The sequence below is a fragment of the Aythya marila genome (genome assembly GCF_965140915.1).
Source record: "Aythya marila genome assembly, chromosome: 5".
NCBI lineage: Eukaryota > Metazoa > Chordata > Aves > Anseriformes > Anatidae > Aythya > Aythya marila.
Genome location: NC_139046.1, coordinates 5,731,242 through 5,751,808, shown reverse-complemented (window position 1 = coordinate 5,751,808; position 20,567 = coordinate 5,731,242). Strand labels below are relative to the sequence as shown.

The 20,567-nt window shown below is 35.8% G+C and overlaps 1 protein-coding gene across 1 annotated transcript in view; it reads right to left on the bottom strand.

Annotated features, from left to right (window-relative positions):
- Positions 1-211: 211 nt before the first annotated feature.
- The window catches only part of LRRC9 (leucine rich repeat containing 9), a gene marked incomplete at both ends in the record, with an annotated part of 46,896 nt that continues 26,540 nt past the window's right edge, over positions 212-20,567 (bottom strand). The window contains 12 exons of the mRNA XM_082762775.1: positions 212-240; positions 3,369-3,546; positions 7,218-7,310; positions 9,134-9,202; positions 9,424-9,641; positions 10,183-10,319; positions 13,195-13,334; positions 13,688-13,796; positions 15,461-15,591; positions 16,146-16,268; positions 17,007-17,227; positions 17,620-17,797. Coding sequence (XP_082618901.1) covers positions 212-240; positions 3,369-3,546; positions 7,218-7,310; positions 9,134-9,202; positions 9,424-9,641; positions 10,183-10,319; positions 13,195-13,334; positions 13,688-13,796; positions 15,461-15,591; positions 16,146-16,268; positions 17,007-17,227; positions 17,620-17,797 — 1,626 coding nt within the window. The remainder of the gene's footprint in view (positions 241-3,368; positions 3,547-7,217; positions 7,311-9,133; positions 9,203-9,423; positions 9,642-10,182; positions 10,320-13,194; positions 13,335-13,687; positions 13,797-15,460; positions 15,592-16,145; positions 16,269-17,006; positions 17,228-17,619; positions 17,798-20,567) is intronic.

Sequence of the window (20,567 nt, the reverse complement as noted above, 5' to 3'; positions counted from 1 at the left end):
GTGTGTAAACGGTTGCTTCATTGAATTAAATAATTTCATTACTTAATTGACATTTCATTTCATTCATTATGCATTCACAATCACAGCATTAAAATGAAAGTACAAAATGCCACTTCTTTAACACCACTCAAGGCTGTGTAGTAATCCCAAGGAAGAATTTTTCCTGTCATTTCTCTCATTTTCACAGTTACTACAGACTCTTAGGGTTGATTTAGCTGGGAGAGGCTATTGGCTGGCTTCCTAAAAAGAAAAAAAGAGAATTTCAATATTAAAAAAAAAAATTATATATATATATATATTAATTTAGAGAATTAATTATACATATTTAGCACATTAACATGATACTCGGTCCTGTCACGTGCTCCCATGACTATTCACTCTTAATGGATGAACATAGGACTTTGCTAAAGTAACTCTTGAGATCTACTAGGAATATAGAAGAAAGATTCTACCATGTACTTCAGTGCCTCTCTTTATAAGTATTTTAAAAAATTGTGTGTGTGTGTTATGAAGAAATTATTCACAAAAATATCAAATACTGAAATCAGATTTGTAACCATAGCTAGGTATTGCTCTATTAGTCCTGCAAAGCCTAAATATCCCGAGAGTTTTAAATCTGCTGAAAGGCAATTATCACTTTGTCCATGCAAACAGGTGACTTAAAAATGACAAGCAAAGAAATATGCCACTAGGTTCATAAACATCCTGCTGCATCTGTTAATTCCAATCCAACTTGTGGATTTCTCTTGTGGATATGGTGAAAGCTTTTAACCTTGTTCTAGTTGTGATAACATCAAAACCACTGACCTAATGCTAGGGAGCACTCGACCCCACAATGTGACCTGAAAGAACCCTTTAGATAATAACACATTATCTTATTATCACTCTCATTTACAAGCAGCTGATAGAGTGACCCCCTACTGTTTGGGGCTAGGAAAGGATAAAAAGCCAACACTCTTAAAAACAAAGCAAAACAAAACAAAACAAAACAAAAAACAGGTGTTTTCACTGGAGTGCAAATTATCTGGTTCAGATAATCTGTTTTTGGTGGAATTTGCCTTGTATTGAAATATATAACTACAATATTGAAAGTTGAACACACTGAAGTCTGGAAGATATTCATAGTCAGGCAAAAACCATTGTTAGTTTTTTCTGCTTTGATGCATCAGTGAATCTTCCCAAAAGTTCAAAAAATACTGACTAAAGACAGAACCTGTACAATAGAAATAAAGAAAAAAGATTGTGCTACAGCATTCCTGTTTCATTTTTAATTTAGGAATGTATGCAGAATTTATCAATATTTTTAAAAGTTCAATTAAAATAGAAATTAAAAAGCAAACAACAGTAACTTAAATGGAAAACGTCCTACAAATATCCTTTAGCTATTCATTACAAAGTGAAGAAATTCAAGGAAGATAATATTTCAAAGAAATCTTAATGACAGCCATGTAAGAAGAATGATGTTAAAATACATGAATAGCTTTAACTCTGCCTGAAGCAATGCCATGAGGGAAAAGGAGAAAAAAGGCCTAGTCAGTCCTAAAACGTAATTTCTTCTTAATCAGGAATGACATGACTAGTGTTGCTTTATCAGAGGCAAACATTTGCTATAACTACCTGGCTGCCTTTGCAGTGTTTTTCTAATTTTAGCATGTTGAATTTATAAAAAAATAAGATTAAATTTGAATCACCTAGACTCCATGCATAGTTCTGCTATGTTACAACATGCTGAGAGAAATGGGACGAGATCAAAGAACATGTGGCATGAGAAGAAATGAAAACACAATTTCTAATAGAGGACGCTTGCTATAACATTTCATCAACCTTGTTTTAAACTACATGGCCTCCATGTGAGGGTTGCTTTTATTTATGTATTTTTTAAATGTGTGAGGATCAATCTACAACACAAGGAAACAGTCATACTTGCTGCTTTAACTGAAGAAAAAAACACTTTGTAAATGAAAAAGAAGTGCCTGTAGAAGGATGCTAAGCAGTATGCATTAAAGGTAGAATACATCCCTGTGAAGAGGCCAGCTTAAATTTAGATTAAGGGGAATTTTATATTGTAGAGATCAGTCTTAGTGAGTAACATCACTTCCTCTGACACCACTGTTTTCTCATCTATAATATCTGAGACAGTACAACACTACCTGGTTAAATAAGGTTTATTTAAAGTGTTTCACCTCCAGAGCTTTTGTGATATGGGTCTACAAAAATATATAATCCTTTGGAAACTACTTCTATTACTAAACACAATTACCAAACAAAACTAGAATTCAGGCAACAAAATTAAAAAAAAAAGGGGGGGGGGGGGGGGGAACCAACCAACCAATCAAAAAACAAAAACACAAAACAAACAAACCCCCCAAAGTCTTGAGCTAGTGACAGAACAGGGCTAACCATGGACTTAGGAGATATGAGCTTATCTTTGTTAGATGTCTCACTCCATTTAATAGTCATTGTTCTAATGGTAAAATTTAAAATTGTTTTCTATGATGCTTTCCTAGATGCATTGCAAGCTTTATAAGAAGAAAGAGAAAAAATTTTTGGTGGATGTGGAATTCCCCATCAGGCAAAGGAAGGAGGAAGAGAGGTGCTTTGGCTGTGACACCTACACACCTCCCCTTAACAAAGCAAAGAAAAAGAAGCTGTGCTTAGGGCTGGTAGGAGCCTCACCTGCTGGTATTTTCTCTCTTGCTCTGATTCAGTTGGCTGGTCTTAGAAGTAGCAGGGTGATGCACCAAACGGTTTAGATTAGTTGATGCTCCTTTGGCATGCCTAAGAGTTCTTTGTACATGGATGCTTTGAAGATTATATGTTGTAATTCCTGGGATCCTAGACTTACCTGTAACACAAAATGCACATGGATTTTCTGCCTGTACAACCTAAACCCGTCTACCAGTCATCAAGAATTGCACTCATTCCTCTTTTCTTCTGAATTTTCCTAGCCAGATCAATTAGGTTACACCATTTCCTTTCAATTTCTAGCATAGTTTAAATTCTAGTTGACAGAATGAAATTGGTTAACAAATTAAATACAACAACAAAGCTTTTGAAATCACTGAAGGGATAATTCATCTAACGGTCATTCAGAATGAATTTGAAGATCCATCCCAATATGAAGAACACCTGCCAAGGATGTATATTCTTTCAGAAAACACAAGCATTTTCCAGCTTTGGGAAGGCTGTTAAAAACTTACGGATTGCAGGAACTTAAGAAACTTAAACCTTCAAGAGTCGTAGGAAAGATAAAAATGTGCTTGTTAAAACTGCTCTATACAGGCCATAGAATATACAGTATGACAGAGTATAACAACATTAAGTACCATGGAAAAGGGAAACTAGTAATGATGTTTGCTTATGCTTACTTTTATTTGACTTATTCAGTAGAGGTTCTTTAAGTTCACGACCAAATGTAAAATCAAAGAAACGGTTAATGTTTTCATTCAGATTCACATTTGCTATTCTGAGAGGAGTTTGTCTTGTAAAATTTGCTGGTAGTGCAGGAAATCTAGAGTTCTTTGGGGAATTTGCAGCTTGGAAATCCTCCATAAGGGGGGGGGGGGGGGGGGAAGGAAAAAAAAGAGATTAAGTATCTTGGTGTTTATGATAGAAATGTCTTTTTTATTTGTTTGCTTTACAGAAGTATAAACAGTAATGATCTACTTAAAGAACTATAGGACCAGTTCTTCAAATTACTGTTGTGAGCTTATGATTTCACTATTGCACTTTCTAGATAAGCTTTCAGACAAACACAGAAGCTATGCAAGTTGTATACCTCAAAAAGAATCAGTAGCTATGAAACCAAAATGCCTTGACAGAAAATTGTAAGCCCTTAAGAACAAACCTGTAATGCACTGAAGCTGTTTTTACTGAGAAAGATGGAAAATAATACATTTTCAAATTTAAACCAACTATAGCAGATGGCTGACAGGGGGCTGATAATAATTAATCTTTGGAAGATTCTTTATAATATCTAGAAATATTTAGTAGTTCCTAAGTCTCACTTTGAGGCTACCACTTTTTGTAGCAACTGATTTAAAGCTCTATGCCAGTCTGTGCCAATTTGTTAATTTTGATAAGACTGCGTACACAGCACAATGACAATAGTAATTGATTGCCTCCTGTAAATCATCTGCAATTCAGCAGTGAAAACTTTAAAAGGAGATTTAATCAATAGCATGAAAAGAGAAAATAATATTATGTACAGAGTGTTCTGGTGTCCACCTAAAATAGTACCGAATAAAGTGCTAGCCTACTCTCTGCTGGGAAAATCTCTTTTGAAGCTTAAGATCAAAAGCACTTTTTAAGCTTAAACAACACCATACGGTTTCAATTCTTGCTTTCTAACAAGCACTTTAAAAAGCACAACTAAAATGCAACTGACAAACTTGAAAAATCTTTTGTGTTGTTCCACTTGAATGATCTAATGAGAAAATGGCTCAGTTCTGTTGTAGCTAATGAGGTATAACATCTTCACTGAACCTGAATATAAAACAGAGATTTCTCTGAAGATATAGCCTTAACATGCTTCTATTACTTTACTTGTTCTGCCATGTTTTTATTTAAGTGATGTCCAATGAATGAAAGCACAGGTCAGTTTTGAAATAAAGCATTTACACGTGAAATTACTCAATCTGAAAGTGCTTTGAACTCTTGTATACAAGCATTGTGGCTTCAAGTGGGGAAATGTATTTCACTAGTACACTAAGATACTAAGGTCCCGAGTCTCCAAACAGAGATTAATGTAACTGTGATAACGCACTCTTGACAGATCAAGTTCTGAAACAGAACCATGTACATGGATTTTAACCTATATGGTTTCATCTGTGACCTACTATCCACGTTAAGACAGATCTGGCAAAACAATAAAGATACCACTAATATCAGTGCTCAGTAATAGCATTTATTACACTACCTAGGAAGCTATAATGCTAAAAGACTTTATTTATACAGTGACATACTTACACCAAGGAATTTATGACAAGCACTTATAAATTAAGGACCAATATGGGAATAACCCATAGATGGGGAAGCATAAGATAACAGCAAAAGGGTTACATGCAGTGCTGCAAGTAGTATTTTGAACTCAGCAACACTTTAGCTGGGTATGCTGAGGGTACTGTGGCAATAAAAGAAATCTGAAGGAGATAATTAGAGTAGAATAACTTTGTGATGTAGATGTCTACTGGCAGAGCTTTTCTTCTATAAAGAACCATGCAAAGAGGTTTGAGGAAAAACTGGCCAGGGTGATGAGAATAAAGCCAATCTTACTGAAGCTTCTCATCATCCTTAGTACTTGTGTTTCAAATGTGTAAAAGCTGTTTCTGTGCTCCATAAATATGAAAGAGAAATTAAAAGAGAACTGCCTTGTGCAGAGTGGGAACAGACTCTGGATCTCACCATTAATTTCAACTGATCCTTGTGTGGAAAAGGATGGCTAAAGTGAATACTGCAGTCTTTTGAGCTGCAAGGAAAGAATTCTGTTCATCAAACAAATCTCTAGAGAAGTTTCATGCTGTGATATAGAAAACACAGGTCTGCTGTGGTGACAACAAACTCTTTCAGTGAGTGGAGTCCTAGTGATAAAGAGAACCACAGAGACAATGAACCTTCTGTTTGTAGGAGACACGTGCTGAGCTAGCCTTCTCTCTGACTCTTTGCTGTTGTTATAGTTATTATTGTATTTAGAAAACCTAATAGTGAATCCTACAAAAAATCTCTGTTCCAGTGAGTTTACATTGTAAAATGAGATAAGGCACACCCAATGAATGCAGACAGACTGACAGATGGATGAGCACAAGAAAATAATGAGCAATAAATTTGGTCTGTGTGACAGACAATGGTCAAAGCAGATGCAGAACTGTTGTCAGGCTTTATTCTGGTTCCATGGTCAGTGAGAATTTCAGGGCAGGGTCTGCAGGAGAATAACAAGGTAGCTGGTCCCGGGAGCCCCTTCTCAACGCCACAAATACGGCAATGAAAAAGGCATACTGATTAATGGTAACACTAGTCAGCTCAAGGTATACAATTGCATTTCAAGACATTAGGAGATGACCTCACGCTCAGTAAGCACGGTGATATGCAGGACTGAAACACAAAGATGGAGTACGTGCACTTCCATGAGGAGGACAGGGAGAGCTAACACAAAACAACAGGCTTATAGGCAAAGGAACAAGTGAAGAATACTATCTGTGCCAAAGTATTTCCAATGGATGCAGATGGTACAAGATGGACTCTTTCAAGACTAGATATGACATTGCATTATCAAAATATGCTTACATTCATAACTATTCTCAACTATCACCAAGAAGAAAAACTGTAATAAACTGTGGCAAGAATCTTATTTACCAAGAAAAAATAGATAGAAGTTACAAGTGACTACTGCACCTTGAAACTGTAGTTTAAAACCTTCATACAGCATTCCTGATACTGCATTACATAATAACATTATGAGTTAAGAGAATTGGCTTTCACTGAAACTTACAAAAATGTATCAAATGCAGATACCCTATGAAATCACAAATACTTATGAATACGTATGTTCTTGTTTACCATAGACATATCTGAATGACATTGGCACTGCTTCTGCTTAACCTTTGTATAAGGTTCATCAAGCCTGAAGTTACAAAATGAATTTCTCCCCATGGCCTCATTCCACCTGTGGTCTAGACCATCCAAAAGTTGTCTAACTGCATGTATGAACTGAGGGTGAACCTGGTTAGAAAAATGAGTGAATTTGCTGAAGCATAGAACCTCAGGATAAATACAATTTACTACCGGGGGTAAAATTTACATTTCTGGCCCATAAAATCAATGGTGTCCTGTATATCTATAGGGAGATGAGCCTAAGACTCTAACAGGTCTTGTACAGCTTTCAAATGTTTGGTTTGTATTGCAGTCCTATCACAGGCCACTCAATGAAGGTAGCACAACACCCAAATTGTAGACATCTTCCTGTCCAGATGACAGAAAAGAACCTGCTAAATGTTCGTACGCTCACTAAATTTGCTGATGAAGAAAGGGAGCAGGTATGTCTTTTCTTTTTCCTGACTTTACAAAATCTGAGAGAGGTTCTCTGAAGAAATGTAGAAAGAAATCTATTTTAATGTTATGATAATCACATTAGGCACCCACTATAGGTGACATTAATATTGTCTTTGGAGTTTAAATAATATTTGCTATACTTGTTCTAGGCACTGATAGTCAGCTTTCAACCTCTCTTCTGCATTTACTGCTGTTCCATCAAGCACTTGTAGTGCTGGCAGTCGAATCACAAGCAGCGAACGATAGTTCTTCTTGAGAGAAACCTGTATAAAGAAAATATAAATTAAACCCAAAACTGGCTCCTTGTCCAAAAAGATGATAGTATCTCAGCCACACTACTAAATGTCTGAACTAAACCTTATACCCCTTCTCTCCTAGAAACGTAATCCAAGCTGGGCATAAATGACTGTACATCTTGAGCAATGGTTTTCAACTTTAAGTGCCCATGAATGACTGTACTGACAAAGTGGCACTCTGTGGGAATATTTATACCTTTGTCATCGTGTTAGCCTGGACCCCAGCAGCTTCTCATGGCTCTCAGCACATATGAGAATTCAAACGTGCTGTGCTCCCTGTAGAGAAGTGACTAGGAAACTTGGCCTTACAGAAGGCCAAGTGCTGAGATGCAGGCTGTGCTGGAGGCAGAAAGCACGAGCAATATTTTTCTATTTTAATATAAAATGTTATTGAAAAGGAAAGATTATATAACACCTCAAGTGTGGACCATAGCAGCAGATACTGACACTTACTAATACACTTGAGACATACATCTCCTTAATGCCATGTTGTATGGGGAAGAGTTGAGACTACCATCTTCATCCCCTTAAGGGGGAAGTCTAGACCTGCAATTTTAAAGAAGTAAACTCCAGAACAGCAATTTCCCGAAAGGAATCGCTATTCTGGCCATTAGTGGGTGACATTCAGTTTGCTCGACATGCTCCTGCCATTTCACCATCCATTTCAGAAACCAATTAATTTACTACTCTGTATAAGACTTTGAAAGTTAGTTTGAAAAATGTCCTAAGTGTGAAAATATTCTTTTGAGTCAATCACTGCAAATAGAGTCCATGACTACACCATGCCTATCCAACATGCCTATCTTCTCTCTTCTACGTGCTTCTAGCTGTTGTTTTATACCATAAACTGCAGAATTACAGTTAAAAAAAAAAAAACAAAAAAAAAAACCAAACAAACATAAGAAGCATTTAGAACTTGGGCTTTCAGGCCAACCTTCAAGGGTCCATTTACGAAAACAAGCCCTATGAGCTATATTTTTAACTGAAATTTAGAAAGCCATATTTGTTCTCAAACTAACAATGAAATATATATATTGTTTTCATTTACATTTAATGCTACTTTAAAGCTCAGCAGTGCTAAGATACATCAATACATAAAGCTGAGATAATACAAACTTTATATATTTGCCCCCACTGAATTGCACTTCAGAAATAAAGCCTTTTTCACTGTGTGAAAGTACATCTGTCTTCTGTACCATATTCTGCATTCATAAAATCAGAAAGGCTACAGTCTTCTTTACCATGTTCTAGTAGTTTGCCATCAGAGAGAAAGAAGGTAAACCAACAAATTCTACACTGAAAAATAGTAGCATGTCTGGAAAGAAAGAAACCTCAAACTTCCCTTCAGGACTTTTTCAAGGAGTGCTGTGCAAAACAACAAAAAAGATTGCTATTGAGCCATTTTAAAAATAAAATCAAGTATTTCAGAGATCCTTTAACGTTCTTTGATCTTTCTTCACAGATCTGGCCTGTATTGGAATATTGAAAGGACAGCCCATCACTGCAATACACTCATGCAAACACATGCATTTTAAATTTATCTTGCAGCACTATGAAGAACAGTATGCTGAAGAATAAGCGCCTTCTGATTACAGCAGGGCACTGAGACACGCACAGTGAGGCAATGTCATCATGCATGCTATGAAGCTTTCAACCTTAAAACAGTAATAGCAGAACGTGCTGCCTATGGGGAAATTCTTAATAGTCTCAATTATTATAAAAGAGTAAATACTGTGTATGAAGTGAAAAACATACCTGGTTTATGTAACAATGCAAACTAACATACTCACTGGATTTCCACGTACTGAGAGCACCTTGAGACTGGGAATAACTTGAAGTTTTTCTAGTTCAGATAACTCCTGTCCAAAAGTTAAACAAAACAAAACAAAACTTAAAATAAACAATAAAAAAAAATGCAACACACATCAACAATTCTCAGAAATCTTGCAGCTGGTGTATATATTTTAGGGAAAACACAGGTAATTTTACTGAGGCAAATCCACAGAGGACAATGGGAATTTGTCTCAAAAAGTGGACATTTAGTCCACTGAATCTACAGCATTAAAAAAATAAACTGTACCTTAATTCTGTTGAAGTCCAGAAAGAGTTCCTGTAATTTTACCAAGGGTTGTAAACTCTTCAGTTCTCGTATTTGGTTTTGCTTTAGATAAAGAGCCAAAAGACTACTCTGTCCAGCAAAGGAGTCCTGTGAAATTGTTTTAATGCGGTTATGGTCCAGCACCAACTCCTGCAGAAACTGGAGACCTTCAAGTCCTTTAATGCGGCTGATGTAATTTCCTAACATACCAAGAGTAAATGCATGGAGTTGTCTCTAATGGATTTGGAGTCCTTTCTAGCAAAAAATCACCATAAGCAAAAGCAGCTCAAACTTTCTGCACTACTTATTTTTTTGTTTTGGACCACTTCAGTGACACTAGAAGACAGTGTATTTGATTTCTTCTGTCTGTGGGCCACATCTATTTAAAGCAAATCAACTTCCTCATTCAAATCTGGGCATCTTGAGATGTAAATCATTATGTTCACTATTGCTTATAGCAAGGAGGAAATTTCTTAAGGTGGAACTTCTTGCTGGCTATAATCTGACAAACATGTAAAAGATAAGCGTGACACACTGGTGCACTATGGAAGAATTTCACTGTTCAATAGCTAAAGGATCTTGGAACCAGGGCGAGAATTAAAGCTACAGCATCATTGTTACTGGGGTCATGACCGGAGAAGACCATCTCCCACAAATCCAAGACACAGGATGAAGACTGGGCATAAGGGAAGTACTGTCATATGCTTGAATGAATGTACAGAAAAAGATATTATCACCTACCCTGCAAATACAGAAGCTTCAAGTTTTTTAGCCTGCTAAGCTGCAGCTGGGCCATGTCAGTAATTCCATTATGACCCAGATGAAGAACTTCCAAACTCTGCATTATTGGAGGCAGGTCTTCTCCAAATCTTGCATCCCTAAACCAATAAAGTAAACAAGAGTGTTAACACCACAATATCCCTTGAACAAAAAAACTTCAGCATTTCCCAAAAGAAAAAACAATTACAAAAAATATAAATGGATGACTCCACTTTCACTAATCACTAAAACAGGTTTTGTAAGAATTACACCCATATACAGGAAAAAAAAACTGATGAGAAATGAAAAATCTACTACTTGGAGTTAGAATTACTGCATACGCTAGGTCAAGTTTTCTGGATCCAGACTATGGAAATCAAACAAATACAAAAATTGCTTTTGCTCAGAGAAACCCGAGGACATGAAAAGAAAACAGCTGTAAACTGCTGCTTAATTTAGGAAAATATTTATGACAACTATTTGGTGTATTCGCACAACAGCTGGATGACAGTAGGGCAAAATAACATGCACGGTTCCACCAATTTGCTTGTAAAAGCTCCATTTCAGTTACATCTGACCTGTAATTAGGTAGCATGAGTTGTTAAACTGAGAAAGAGAAGGGTAAAAAAGGTTTCAATTTTAGCTTTGTTACTTCGTCGCAACCCAGCTAATTACACAATGTGTTTAGCAACCTCAATTTTCATAAAAACACTAAATATTGGTGATCACTGAGCAGCTAATGATCATGACTTGATTATATTCATATACTACAAACTGATATCCCAACTGCATGTTTGTATGTAAAATTAATTTGTGTTTAACATATGTTAATACGTAATACATATGTTTCATCTTCTACACAAGTTTGTCTCACAAAACCACAAAAAAAAAAAAAAAAGAGCTAATTCAACTTGTGGAGAAAATGTCAATGGGGAAACTGTCAAATGTCAACTGGGGAAAGCTTAAAAACATCTTTGTTCCTAGAATGTCCCACAACTGAGAAAGAATGCAACTGTCATTAAGAAGCCAGTATCCACGTAGTGGGAAATTAAAAGCAGCTATAATAAATAGGAAAATAATTGACAGCGAGAAGTAAGAATATGTTAAAAAGTGATGAAAAGAGCAAATGCACTTAATGGGATATCAATGGCTTGTAGCATTACACACAACAACGAAGTTTATAGGTGTATCAATTACAAAAGCAAACCTGACCATGGTGTTGGATCATTGTTAGCTGAAGATAGCAGAACTATCAATAAACCTGAAACAAAGCATAGGTGTCCACTAAGTACTTCTGTGCTACAGCTATGGGGAAAAAAAAGGGGCAATGTCATTGATATAATACAGTAATAATGAAATAATTTCAATTTCAGTATTGATTTCAAGGATGTTAAGTAGCAGCTATTGAGCTAGAATCTAACATGGTTAAGTCAGTGACTCTGAGTAAGTCACATTTGAGAAAGCTGGCTGAGAAACATTACAGACTATTTAAGTTGACTTGCACTAACTTATGAACCAAGCAGCCTGTTCAGCAGCCTGTACAAAAGCTAAAAGTTATCAATATTTAAAAAGGAAAAGGGGAGAAAGCTAGAAGGTATTGGTATAAGCAAGTAAACAAAACCAACCGACCAAAAAAAAAAAAAAAAAATCAGAAACCCTTCTGTTGACAAGAAGGGCATTCCTACATTTATTACATTTATTGAACAATTGCAAGCCCTTTTTGAGTCCCCAGTCTACGTAACGAACATTCATCTCTCACAAGGAAGCAGACGTGCAAAGCGAGCACACTATGAGGGAAGCCCAAATAACCTATATCTACGTATGCTTCTGCCCATGTCCATTTCCCACAGAAAATCTGAAACCAATTCATATTTTCCTACACCACAGATGTTGTGAACATGCAAAGAATAAAGACAAGAGCTGGGTGAGCTCTTGAGAAGCATGCACACAACTGCTAGGTTTTCCAGGATTCTCTGATGTTCTGTTACTTTCATAAAACTTGACCAAAGGATAGATGGAACTCTGCATAGTGCCTTACAAGACTTGTCTGATACGATAAAACTGACTTTGATTATGGGTCTTGCCTTATCCATGCAGAAGAAAGTAAATGGATCCTGACAGATTTCAGAAATTTTAATCCTGAAAGAGTATACAGATGAGAAATGCAAACTGAAAAGTAATTTGAAAATGCTCTTTAGGACACAAGCTGACCTACAGTTGATGGCAAGAAGAAGAAGTAAGTATGACCATCTCCTTCAGAAGATGGATAAAAGAACCTCATTTACGAAATGAGTGAAGGAAAGGAGATTTAATGGCCGAATAAATGACTAGACAACGCTGCAAAAGAAGGTTGGCTGAATACACAAAAGCCTTCTTTTGGGTCACAAAAGTACTGTAGCTGGAACTGGCTGACCTCATTGATTCTAATAAGTGGTTGTGACTGCTATCAGAATACTAGACAGCGCAAGGCAGCTTTATTTTCACAGATCAGGCTCAAGTGACTGAAATACTACCTCAAAATATTTCTTATACTGATAAAATTTTGTAGTTTAATGTTGTATAATTTTATCTAAAGAACACAAACACAGAACATCAATGATAAATCTGATCAGACATGCATGTCCACACTGCCCCTGATCAAATGAGCAGCCAGAGAAAGGTAGATGGTTCTCTTACTTAAAATTAAATTTTTTGTAAGGAAGGTGAATAAACTTCAACATGTTCACAAGTGTCTATGTAGCAAGATTCAAAGAATGGGGAGCAAAAGCCTGGTATTGTTATTTTGATGAAGAACTAGCCTAACAAGTTGTGGAAATTTAGGAAAGCAAAACCAACAAGATTATATCAAACATGACACACGTGCAAAATGAATAAAACAAACAACAGAAAAACAAACAAAAACAGCAGATCTGAAGCTATTGACTCCGAAGAGACCTCTTTCCTCCTCAATGGAGTAAAAGAGAGATACAAATATATTTTAAAAGCTAGTGGTACCTTCTTTCTTTGGCAAGTTCTTGCTGTCCATACCCACTAGAGGCCACCCTTCGGTGCAGGTGCTGCCTATTTGTTACCTGATTTGGAAACTTCTGTCCAGGCAGTATCGATTCAATCTGATTGTAGTTCAGACATAATACCTTACAAAGGAAACACAGTAGATCAAATGAATGCTTCTCTGCTAACTCATTAGCAGAACTGCCAATTACATTTTTCTGATGCAGAAATTTCATTGTATTTTAGGAACATGATTGGTCAACCTGCAGCGTTTAAAAAAATCTAGTGCAGTTCATTGATTTTTTGAATTAGTTTACTGCAACTATATTGTAAAATTGCAGTAGTAGTTGCAATCAGCTTCGTGCTGATTGACTACTGTTGTTACACAAACACAAGCAGCATATTAGTGATTAAAGATACATTTTCAATCACAGGAAATTAGTTTATTTATTATTAATATTATTACTAAAAAGAGAAAAGACTGTCATGAACTCACCTTGACATTAGGAAGGAAGATTAAACCACTGAAAGATGTGAGATTATTGTTCTGTAAATTTACACTGTAGACGTTTCTAAACTGATCTGCTGGCACCAGCTCTATGGCTCTGAATCAAGGAAAGGATATAATCAGAAATTTAGAATACACATAACAGAAAGATAAGCTATAAACAACATATGTTGCATGAGATCCTAAACATATTGTCTTTTTGTTAAGAAACGCAACGAGCTCCTATGAAAGATGCGCCCTAATGAAAGCCTCACAACAAATTCAGAGTTCTTTTTCCAGTAATAAAAAATTGGCTTGATTCTGACATCAAAGGCAAGGACTTGCAACAATCTGCTCTGTTTGCTTGTACAGCTCATTGCTGGAATACCAGCTCCACACCTCCTAGGCTGTTTTCACCGCTTTCTGGTAGTGCTGGAACTGCCATTGCTCAGATGGAGTATTCTGTTCTCCACTTAGCATGAGGCTTGCCAAAGCACCACCCAGATTCTAACTGCGCACCTCAGCTGAGTCAAAGCCTGCTTTCATGTTGCTTCTTCCTAGTTAATAGTAGAAGCAGGATACTCTACTGGTCAGAGAGACATTCCTCAAGTGATTTTAGGGAATTCATAATTGAGCTTTTGATAAATCACTTCAAGAAAAATCAAGGTTGGCAATTTTAATACCCTAAAAGGCACACAGTCGATGTGTGCCTTTTAGATAGAATTGCTCTACAACCTTTTACAGAAGCTTTGATGGAATTAATGTTCTTGAAAATAATTCTGACAATAGTGTTTAAATATTTGCATCTGTCCTCGCATCTTAAAACAGTCTGATGAAACTAACATTAAAATTTAAAGAATATGCAATCTCATGAGCAAGATCCTTCTCAATTCCTCCAGAATATTGACACTGATATTCCTGACATTGTGGTTCCACTGTTGTTGAAAGTCTTCTAGGCTATTTAACATCGACACATGAAGACTGTGGACTGTGCCATGATAAATGACTTCACGTTATGTGAAGTGCAGGACTTTCACTGACAGATTTAAGATACTGGGAAAGATGAAAATCTAAGTATATCTCTAAGACAATAAATATGTGGACACAACCCATAGAAATACTTTCCTAAAGATTATTATCAGGGATGATAGCTGCAACTTAGTGGGACTAGGGCTGTGTAAAATACTTTGCTGTAAAACCGTGACCATCCTACTATGAATATATACTAGTGCTCTGTTAAGAATGCAATTAATGCAACCAATCCCAGCCCATTCTTGCTCTGAATGCTTTTATATCTACAATGGACAAGCAGCTTTTTAAAAAATCAGAAGACTGGAGAAGCAGCACTGAACATGTATACGTGTCTGTTTTCACTTTGACTGAAGTTATTCTGAAAGGAATCAGAGCAGATGGGTTTTGATCAAACAACATTTCTTCTCTTGATACTCTCTGTCTAGAGTCAGTATTCTACCTCTCCTAGACATTTTCTGTCAAACTGCATACAAGCAGTACCACTCCCTAAATGAGAAGTAGAAACGTCTAGGGAAAGAATATTTCTTCAGTAAAACTCTAGACAGTAACTGTTTGTGATGAAAAAAACACTCATTTTATGGGTAAGTCGAGATAATTCAGCCTCCAAACAGTACAGAATTATCAGGCGCATTTGCTAAATGTAAGTCCTAACTTCAGATTTTCACATTCTAACCACAGATAATACCATATTAGATGATACTTTTAACAGATAATGCATTTCTGCAAACAAAACAACAACAAAAAATGTACCTAATATTAGAGGTTGCCCAATTTAATTCTCGCATTTCTGTGAAGTCTGAATGACCCAGTCTGTCTGCAATCATATCAGAAGTGAGTTTGCCTCCAAACAAATCTCTTGCACTTTCTCCTTCTGTTGGCTCCTGTTAAATGCATTTCAATTGATTTCTGCTATATTAAGACAGATCTAGAACTATTATAGTAATATAGGCAAGACACATTTTAGCACAGAGGATAATCAATGATTTAAAAATGCTTAAAATCAAAGTAACTTAAAAAGTGTTATTTAGTCTTCATGACCTGGCTAACATTTTCCCTTGTGCAACAGATTAATGGAGACAGTCTGTGTTCTCTCAGTTAGTCCATAAAGAAGATTTGTAAATAATACATACTGATTTCGTAAGTGTTAGAAATGCTGATGCTCCACAGTTACACTTAAAGTCCCCAGAACTCTAGCAATGTGCCAGGACACTATTGTGGTTGGAACTTTTACAAAAAAAAGAAAAAGAGGGGAGAGGGAGGAAGCAATTTCTATCCCAAAATGATTTTAAAAGAGACAGAAAGAAAATGGAGTATTATTAAGCACATTAAAGGATTACACACATGATATTCATAAATTCAATTATTTGTTAAAATTGTTCTTCTATAAATCAAGACCCAAAAATTGTAGTAATAATCGACATACAGAATAACTTACTATTCTGATACCATCTAAAGCTTTTAGAGAGGGAAGATGGAATAATACAAATAGTCGGTAGTTATCTTGTTTCCAGACTATTGCATTTCCACTAATGTCCAAAATTATCAGGTTAGTCAAACCCTGAGAAAAGAAAAAACACCCATTTATTAGTATCACTTTATAATGTCCATATATACGTGCTTTCAGGCTATTTTTTCAGCTATTCATTCTCACCTCTCTCCCCCAACCCCCATTTTCAGCTATTTCTTCAGCTGTCATCTGCATGAAACACCAAGAAACCACTTAATAGAACCCAGATATTTTCATTTAGATGAAAAGCACTTGGCATCACTTAAGGCACAAATAAAGCCCTCAAAGTAAGTGAAAACTATTCCCTAAAAAAGCCTTTGTGATTTCACAAAGTTTTAAGAGTCTGAACATAAATAAGAACCAGGGCCTCAGTCTCCCATTACTAAGTGTCAGAATCCAGCCAACAAAGTTTGTCATGCATATGTTAGTTGAGAAGAACTGGAACTGCTGCAGGTGTGGTTTGTTGTTATCTGACATGAGTTGTAGAATTATTCCATGTTTTTCAAGCCTTAAAGCCTATGCAGTGTAAGTGATGTTTAACTGTAGAAAATTTTGAGCCCAGTCCAGCCAGAAGGTTTAGTACCTCCTTTTCAGGAGTAAGTATAATCAATCAAAAGAGGTTAGAGTATTGGTTTTTTTTATTATTATTTTTATTTTTTTTATCACTTCAGATTCAGCTATGTTTCGAAGTAAAACTTTGCCAGTTCCAAGTGGCGGAAGACTGTACTTATAATATGCTAAAATAAATGAATGAATAAATCATCTCTGAAACAGTAAATCTATATTTACCTTTAAATGATACATCTCTTGGTTGGTAGAAACACAGTTATTGCTTATGTATAGTTCTATTAGGGAGCAGGTTTTCTTTAAACCAACTAAAGATGTGATCCTGTTGTTCTCAACGGAAACATAATGAAGATGACACAGATTTTCAAACACATGTATTTCGAGGCTGGTAAGATGGTTATTATTTACACTAAGTCTTGTAAGTTTGGTGAGCTTTGAAATTCCTCAAAAAATAAACAAAATGCACTTAGTGTAAAGTGAGCTGTAATAGAAAAAGGTCTGATACAGATGGTAAAACACATTATAAGTGACAAAGGTTATGCTAGTAGGTCCAACTATAACCAGATTATTAATCATTAGATCTAATGGCATATTTATGTTTAATTAAAAGAAAAAGAAAATTCTTTTGCTGCAACGTAACTGCTCTGCCTCCCACCCTTACTTCAGTTCTGTAAAAGATACACTCAGAAACTTAAGATCAGATTTTTCAATATTTGAAAAACTCACACAGTTGCCAGCAAATAAATCATAGCCTCTATATTTTGCTGTAAAGAAACATTTCTACTGAGACCTGGCTTAACAGCCTGAATTACCACTACCACGGTAAATATAGTACCATCCAGTGTTGAAATACAGTTTTCATCTAAAGTGAGTTCCTCAAGGTTGAGACAAGAGTCCAGTCCTTCTATTTGCGTGAGATTGTTGTTGCTAAATGATGCCCATCTCAAGTGCTCCAATTTTTCCAGGTTTGAAATTTTGAAGAGATGTTGGCCATCCAGATTTAAAACAGTAATCTGCAAAAAAATAAAATAAAATAATAATAACAAAACCCCTTAGTATTAGAAGTGAAAGAAACTGACCAGTCAGTTAATCTGTAATTTAATTCCACCTACTTACTCTGTGCTGTTTCTGCTTGCACATTTCCTACTGCTATCAATAACAATTTATTAGATGCAGGATATGACGTTTCCTCATTATGCAAGAGAAAAAAAAAAAATCTTCAAATACCTCAGCTTCTCCTCCAAAACCAAGGGCTCTATAACATAAGAATGCCAGTTCCCAAATGTACCTTTGCAGTTGAAGCTATCTGAACATAGCTTTTTTTTTTCCTCATCTGTGTCAGACCTTAGCTTTGGTTGACTTAAAATCTTCTGTCAATGTAATGTGATTTTTGATTGGTAAGTATGCTTTACAGATCTTCATTCTACAACAGAACTGCAATGGGAAACAGATTTCCACCCTAGCGCTAAGAGATTGTTATTCAAACTTAGATTTAGTAGAGGCTGAGTGACAGCAGAATTTATCCTAAATTTGTAGTACTTCATGATTTTATATACAAAGTACTCTTTATATCACAGATTAACAACTTCAGTAATTTTCTTTAGAAGGGTCTTGAACAGAAACAAATACAAGTAGATAGCAAGTAGATATTTTGCTGCCCACATTGTCAAAGGACTTTCTTACACAAGATCTGACTTCAGACACCAGGCAGCAAGCTTCCTGTGTTATTAACAAACCTATCCACAACCTGTTTGTACGACGATGACTCCCCTGCTTTTTGATGATACTGCAGTATGTTGGCTGACCATTGCACAATGAAGAAACAAAAGGATCATAAAGCCCCAAACAAAAAATTCAGATTGCGTGGTAGGGACCCAAAATATCAAGGGTTGGATTTAGCCTAAGACAAATAATCATGAAAACACTCAGTACCAGTGGAGTTATTTTGCTGATGACTGAAGAATTTTTTTTTTTTTTTGCTATAGTATTTTATTTTTCAAAATATGTATCTTACCCTCCATGAAACTTTCCTCTCCGATGTCACAAAACATATATGACATGCTAAAGCATTAACTTTCCTGGCAATTTCTGTAAACACAAATTCCCTAATGCGCAGAGAATGAAATGCTACGCTCATCAACAGAAATGTGTTTTCCTCCAGCCATTCCACATTCTAATAACAAATCAAACTGACAGAGAAGCTTTTAACTTTTCATACTGGGTAGCTTAACATGATTTCAACTGATGGGTCACAACAGGTTAGGATGACCTTGAATCTTCCTCCACAGACTCTTATGGCTTTCTGTTAGCTCAGTTTCCTTAAAAAAAAAAAAAAAAAACAAAAAAACTAGCATGATTGTGCTGCCTCCGTATCCATCTGCTAACCTTACAACTAACTTTCAAACCTATTGGTGATGTTTGGCTCAATCTGTCAGACAAGCACTATGCTGAAAGATACTGACTTCCTCCAAACTCCATGAAAATGAACAGCTGAGCAAAAGACATAATTTTATGATCCCAGTGAAGGAAAGTCTCAGCTACAATGCTACACACTAGAGAATCCAGAAGAGACCTGTTGTGAATGACCTAAGACATTCTGAGAGCAAAGACCCAATTAGGAACTGGTTAGTTACTGCTTAATTAGTTCACAATTTGACATAATCTTTCAAGGTGAGGGAATGTTCAAAGGGTTGCTGTCAATGTTTGTTAGTTTGAAATTAGACTTATTGGCTCTTTTCTTGCAAGACAGTTTTCATGTTGATATTTAGTAGAATTCTCCAAAAACGTTAATCCTGCCTGACCACGAGAAATTGATTAGTACAGGGATCAATATACACGTGGAAAAGATCATTTGGCTTTAGACTTGGAATATGATTAAGTGTCTAAATTTTAGTGCAGACTGTATTTCAAGGGTTAGTATTAGAAAAATTGTGTCATTATATGTAGTAGAGATTTTAGGATTATATAATTTACTGGAAGAACTCATACTTCAACATGTTTAAATATTGTGCTTTTGTGACATCAGAAACAGAAAAATTAAAATTAGCAGAATAAATAAGCTAAGCATAGCTAACTGAATTTTCTAATGAAAAATTCTTAGAGCCAGCCTCTACTGATCAGGGAGATAATGCAAAGGAACTGACTGCAATTTCCCAAATCAGTCTGGTTCTCTCATCATCCTTGCCACCAGTGTCCTTGCTCTTTAAAAACTTGCTCAATGTTTGTGAACCTTTATTGTCACTTTCATTTGAAATACTTATAGAACATTTGGGATGCCTTGAATTCTTAAATGAAGCAAGTAGATTAGGGACTTTGTCTTGCCTTTAGAGATAGTTCTTTGGAAAAAAGACACAAAAACATCAGCACCACAGAACCGTGGAAGTGCATAAAGGACATATATAAAGGACATAAGCATGTCCTTTATATACCCTTATTGTTGTAGGAACGGCAACTTTCATACACCAAAAGCTGTTGAGCAAAATGAATGACACAAAAACGTAACTAAATATGTGAAGGCTAGTTATGAGAGGCTAAAATATGCAGAAGTTTAAACAATAAACAGTTCATTATTACACACTTTTTCACTTACAGTTAAAAAAATCTTCATCCTTTAAAGTTTATAGACAAAAGCAAATGTTCATGAGCCCCACTGGATCAGGCTTTGGCCCTTTGTTTCCAGTAGAGCAGAAACAAATGAAAAATAGGAAAAATGACAGCCATGAGAATAAAACAGTTGTGACAAACAGATTGCTGATAATGAAAGCTAAGAACGTCAATAAAAAT